The 6,030-nt window shown below is 37.1% G+C and overlaps 2 protein-coding genes across 2 annotated transcripts; both read left to right on the plus strand.

Moving 5' to 3' along the window:
• Positions 1-2: 2 nt before the first annotated feature.
• On the plus strand, positions 3-1,322 carry TM35_000051850 (uncharacterized protein; the record flags this gene model as incomplete). The annotated part of the gene is made up of 1 exon (XM_029022840.1): positions 3-1,322. A coding segment is annotated over one exon (1,320 nt), but the record flags the coding sequence as incomplete, so codon positions are not given.
• A 540-nt stretch (positions 1,323-1,862) lies between these two features.
• Positions 1,863-4,904, plus strand: TM35_000051860 (uncharacterized protein; the record flags this gene model as incomplete). Its single annotated transcript, XM_029022841.1, has 1 exon — positions 1,863-4,904. The coding sequence occupies one exon, from the start codon at positions 1,863-1,865 to the stop codon at positions 4,902-4,904; it is 3,042 nt and encodes a 1,013-aa protein (XP_028885656.1).
• Between the last annotated feature and the right edge of the window lie 1,126 nt (positions 4,905-6,030).

Consider the following 6,030-nt stretch of genomic DNA (forward strand, 5'->3'; position numbering starts at 1 on the left):
ATAATAATAATAATAATAATAATAATAATAATAATAATAATAATAATAATAATAATAATAATAATAATAATAATAGTAATAATAATAGTAATAATGGTGTTAGTGTGGAATGGCAACAGACCCGCATTACACCGTTGTTTGATAGAAGGTGTTTCTGGGAAAGCTGTTTTCGTGTGGTTTCTATTGTAAAGGCTGCAGCAGCCACTACAACCTCAACTACAACTACAACTAATACTAATACTACCAATACTACAGAACAACAAGGAGGTGTGGAGATTTCTTCTACTTCGAGTAATTTGGTGAGTAAAGATGTGGGACATTGGAAATCTGTGTATGATGCGGGTCGTCGCTGTATAATAGCGGCAGCAGAAGGTAAAGATAAGAGTATTCTCACAGCCGCATCACAGAAGTTTAAAGAATTATATAATCGTAGTCTAGATCAAGATACATCAACGGATTCTTTATCCTCACCTCTTAGTGGGGTGATGAGTAGACTTTTTCATTTACTTGGTGATGGATTAAGTGTTATACCTCAGCAATGTAATCTCACTGTAGAAGAAACATCTAAACAAGCGGAACTCTCTACACAAGATGAGAAACGAGTTCAAACCTTCCTTGGAGCTCTTGATAATATTGTGGAGAAGGCCTCACGAGATCCTCCACAAGTACCGCAAGCCCCACAACGTCCCAATCGGGGAAAACGGCCATCCACAGATCTTTCTAATAATAATAGTAATAGTAATAGTAGTAGTAATGATAAGAACTCAAGACAAGGAGGAGGGAATGTGAGTAACACTCAACCAAAGCAGCAACAACAAATACAACAACAACAAAAACAGAAACATCAACAACAGAAACCACATCAATCCTTTCCACATCACTTTCCACATCTTCAAGGTGCATCATCAGCAGAGGGAATCCTTCCATTTCCCGCAGGTGGTATGAATACGGGTGTATTGCCAGTCCCAGGTACAATGCCCTTTATTCAGCAGCAACCACAACAGAAACCACCACAACCACAACAACAATTACAACAACAACAATTGCAGCAACAACAACAACAACAGAATTTCCGACCTGGTATGCACAATCCTGTATTTTTAAATCCTGGTAGAGGCAATGTAATGACGCCCGATGGTGTGGGAGTTCTAAATGATGTTTATATGCAACGTCCTTCCGTGATGGGCCAGCGTCCCATGCAGGCAGGCAACTTTGCGGGGGATCGTAAAGGCGGTAGAGGCGGCGGGAACCATCGCGGCGGTAGAGGCGGTGGGAGAGGCGGAGGCCGAGGAGGAGGAGGAGGAAGAAATGCTTTTAAATGATTAAAAAGAACTGAATTGATATTGAGAAGAGAGTAAAAGAGAGAGATAGAGAGAGAAAAAAAAAAAAGAAAGAGACGTTCCTTTTAATGGATTGCTTAATGTGATTCTCTCTTTTTAGCGTCTCTCTTGTTTGTTATTATTTGTTAGTATTAGGTGTATAATGTAGTGTTTACTGATATGACGAATCTAAGTGTTTTTTTTTTTTTCCTTATATTTCTTTTATTTAATTGATATTTGAAGGAAGCCAACAGGACTCATTTTTTTTTTTTTTCCTTTATTCGTTTTTTTTTTTTTTGGCTTGGAGTGATAAACGAAAAAAAAAAAAAAAACAATAGAGAAAGAATAATAAAGAAAAAATATATATTTAGATCGCAAGAAAGGAGCCCAAATTAAGGAATCTTCTGGGTACTTGTTGATTCACACTACTATTATTACTATTATTATTTTTTTTTTTTAGTTTAAAAGGACTGTGTGAAGGCTCTTTATTGATATTGATATTGATAATTATAATTACTATTATTACTACTACTACTTGCAGTTATGCTTGATCTCAGAGAAGGCAATAACACTGTTGCGGCACACACTCCACAGCGGGTAGCAGAGGAGATAAACATCTTATCTCTGCTACGGCAAGAACTACGAAACACACACGAGGATTATGATGGAACATCAGCTGTAGATCCTCCTGTTGAACCGGCATTCCGCACAGTAGATGCGAAAATACTTGGATATCTCAAATTTCCAAGTTTTCCATTTATTGTATGTGATGAAGCCCCTGCATCTTATCAGGCACCTGTTCCTTATAATTTGGAAAGTGTTGTTGGAAATCTCCGTGATCAGGTGTATGGTATTGAGATGTTTCTACAGAATGAGGAAAAGGTACGTGCTGCTGCTGCTGCTAGTAAAGCCAAAAGAACTCCTAAAGGAAAAACATCTGGAAATAAAAAAGGTGAAAAAAAACCTGATAAACCCGATCCTCTTGAATTTTTTACAGAAGTTATGGGAAGAGATGCCTGTTTTGCAGATGTCTCTAGAGAATCCTCTGTAGTTCGCTGGTATACACGATGGGTGGCTTCCCACTCTCTCTGTTGTCTGCAAGAGGCACTTGGACAATTAGAGTATGTTCTCTCAGAGGCTGGAATGCCAAGTGAAGAGGAATTACAAAAGGCTGTTCAACGTATTTCCTTTGTAGAGGCCGTCAGTACATTGGAGAAGGATCGACATGAAGTTATTCAAGCAGAACGACATCGTATGCACTCACGTACACGAACCTTTCGTCAACATTTAAACCCATTGGCTATCACTGCTGCGGCGAGTTCATTCCTAACGGCGGAGGAGAAGTATAGATATCAGGAATTTCATAATCAAACGGAACATCTTTTAATGATGCTTCATCATGCCTTACATGCCCAATATGTATCTTGTGGTCGTGAACCTTCTCTTGTGGATCCTGAAGGATCTTATCTTGAAAATCTTAAAAATGGAACTCTCACTACATCATTAAGAGAATCATGTAGTGAAGAAGTACACTGTCTTTCTGATGCGGCTATAAGAGCATTACGACAGGAACGGGATGCGATTACAGTTTTATTACAGAAAATTCATGAACGTCAAGAAAATGGTGTTGTGGTTGGTTTAACACGTGAACAATATCAACAAAGTCGTTTGGCGGCTATGGTAGTATATAAATGTTTACAAGATGATATTGCGATGTTGGAAGAACAAACTCGTATTGGAAAAGAATTTCTTATGCATTATGATTCTTGGATTCAATATCGTTGTGGTACTTCACATGAAAATCTAGTACGACATCTTGCAATTACTGTAAAAGATGGAGGAGATGCATTAAAATCCATAAAATGGAATTCAAGAGAGGGATTACCTTCTATACCATCACGTGAGGGATCCATCTCAACTTCAAATATTCTCACAGCTACTCAATTACCACGGCATGTGGAAGAAGTATGTGAGGCTTTTATGTCACTTTTACGATTATCCAAAACGGCATTGGGCTATGAAAGTGTGAGAGGTGTTCGTGAAACAGTTTACCGTCATTGGATGTGTTTATCTTTGCGGTATACATGTATGCAATTGGTACTTGGTCGATGGCCTAGTGATCTTCTTCTTTCCGGTATTGATGATATCACCAACAACCTCGTTCGTCTTGTCTCTGATAATGGTTCGAATTTTGCAGCCGCTCAATCTCATATTGGTGAGTTAAACGCCGTTCTTCGTTCTTTTCTCAGTCTAGTTAAAAATGGTGCAGCTCAACGTTTGGCACAACAAGAACTACTATTTTTTCCAAATGGTAATATGAGTACCAATAGCAATAGTAATAACAGCAACAACAATACGAATATAAATCCTAATCATCATCATCATCATCATCATTCAAATGATATGGGCGGTAATAGTACAAATACGAATCAACCTGCAGGAGCAGGAGTAACAAACAACACCAACACTACCAATACTGCCAACACCACTTCACGTAGTCTTGACATTCCTGTTGCTTTTCGTCTTGATAAAGATCTTGAAGGTCTTGAAAAAGTTGTGGGAATGACAGATAATGATGAGGAATTATGGGGATCTATCTTTGATGCCTTATGGTTTCAAGCAGATCCAACCGGTAACTCCCATGGAGGTCTTCTCATCTCCAAAGATCTTTCTATTGATGTGAATAAAGGATTTGGGTTTCTTCGTTTAGAGAGTATTACTTTACCAGATCGAGTTCCCAAGACTCTACAAAACCAACGAGCACCGCCTACTTTATATATGAATATGCGGTATGCCATTCACCCTGCTGATACCGCCCCTGCACGTTCCTTTGCCCAAACAGTAGAAGAAAACAATACAAACATGACCTCTACTTCTGTTATTACACGATATGGATATGCCCGTCGAGTACTACACATTTTATCTGAATTGGAACGACGACAACTTTTACAGGAATATGCCTGTCGATTAGAGGAAGTAGATTTAGTGCCACTTGAAAATACGGTGTATTTCTCACGACAACGGGATGATGGTCGTGCAAGTATAGAGAGAAGTTCACAACGTCGATCGGCATCTCTTCGAGGAACTGAAGGGGGAACTTCCTCTACGATGTCTACATCGACACGAAAATATGTAACTCTTGTAGGTCTTTTACCACCTCCTGCTGTTAATCTTATGCGGTATAATTCCGTCTGTCCGGGAGCCCCGTATCCCGCTACTCGTAAAGAGAGTCCATCCCTCACTTCTCTTACGTTGTTAATTGGAAATATGTTGTTAAATGCCTCCTCTGCAGGGAATACAATGTTGAATGAATTATATATGTTGGGGGAAAGAATACGAGATCAGGGTATGATGGATATGGAAGCGAACAATATGGAAACAGGAACAGAGGAGGCGGTTATATCAGAGAGAGGACGAGAGGCTTCCGGCAGTGAATCCACGAATAATGATGGAAATTCGCTTGTTCTTCCTATATTACGTGTATTGGATGAATATATGGCTGGTGATGCGTTTAACAAAATGTTGAGTTTGGCAGATAATGAGATGGAAGAGCAACAGAGAAATAGTCGAGAGTTACGTCATTAATAGATGGATGAATGAATGGATAAGAAGAGAGGAATCAAAGTAAATAACGGGGCTGATCTTCTTTTTTTCCATTATTTTATTTTTGATTGGATGCACTCCGGTCTCTCTCTCACTCTCTCAGTCTCTTTCTATATATAAAGGCTTGTGTAGATTGTAGTGGGAAATCAATTTACTTTTCTTCCTTATTTTACACCTTTTCATATATATATATATATATATATATATATATGTCTTTCTCTCTCTCTCTCTCTCTGTGCTGTATCTTCTTTAATAATATTTTCTTTACACTGACCCCTTTACGAAAAGAGAATATTTCTTATCTCGACAGAAGCATCGACATGAAGAAAAAAACACTACGATGGAGCATTTGGCGTACGTTTGGTTTTTTTTTTTTCCTTTTATCCTTTTTTTTGTAGTTTTCTTCTCTTTTCCCACACCTTTATTATTATTATTATTATTATTATTATTATTATTATTATTATTATTATTATTATTATTATTTCATTCACTCATGAATACAAACACTTGTCTTCATTCACGTTCAGACTCAATGGTGTGAGATCCGGTGAACTGTTTACGAAAGAAATGGTTTTCCTTCTCACTCTTTCTCTATGAGAGAACAGGGAAACAATAAGAAAAGAAAAAGAAAAATAAAATAAAAGAAACGAAACCAAATAAAGAAAATAATAATAATAATAGTGATAATAAAAATAATAGTAATAATAATGAAACGAAAAAAAAAAAAAGAAAACACCGATTTTCTTTTCTTTTTCTTTTTGTTTCTTCTTCATTGTTATTAAGATTCCTTCTCGTTTATCCCTTACCTTTTTCTTATTGGGGCCGTTATTTTCACGTACAGAGAGATGAGGAAAAGTCGTCTGTTGCTTTCAACGCAAAAAAAAAAAAAAAAACGCACAAGTAAACAACAAAAATAAAGAAAGAAAGAAAGAAAATATAAAGGCGAAGAGAGAAAAAGGGGAAAATGATTTAAAAAAAAAAATCAAGAAGAGAAGAGAAAAGAGAAAGAAATGGAGAGAAGTTTAGGTTGAAATATTCAATGTGTGTTTTTTTTTTGTCTCACGTATTTATTTGCTCCTGGAGAGTTAATTTGCACGTTTTTTTTTTT

The sequence above is a fragment of the Trypanosoma theileri genome (genome assembly GCF_002087225.1).
Source record: "Trypanosoma theileri isolate Edinburgh chromosome Unknown TM35_Tth_5_V1, whole genome shotgun sequence".
In the NCBI taxonomy this organism is placed as follows: domain Eukaryota; phylum Euglenozoa; class Kinetoplastea; order Trypanosomatida; family Trypanosomatidae; genus Trypanosoma; species Trypanosoma theileri.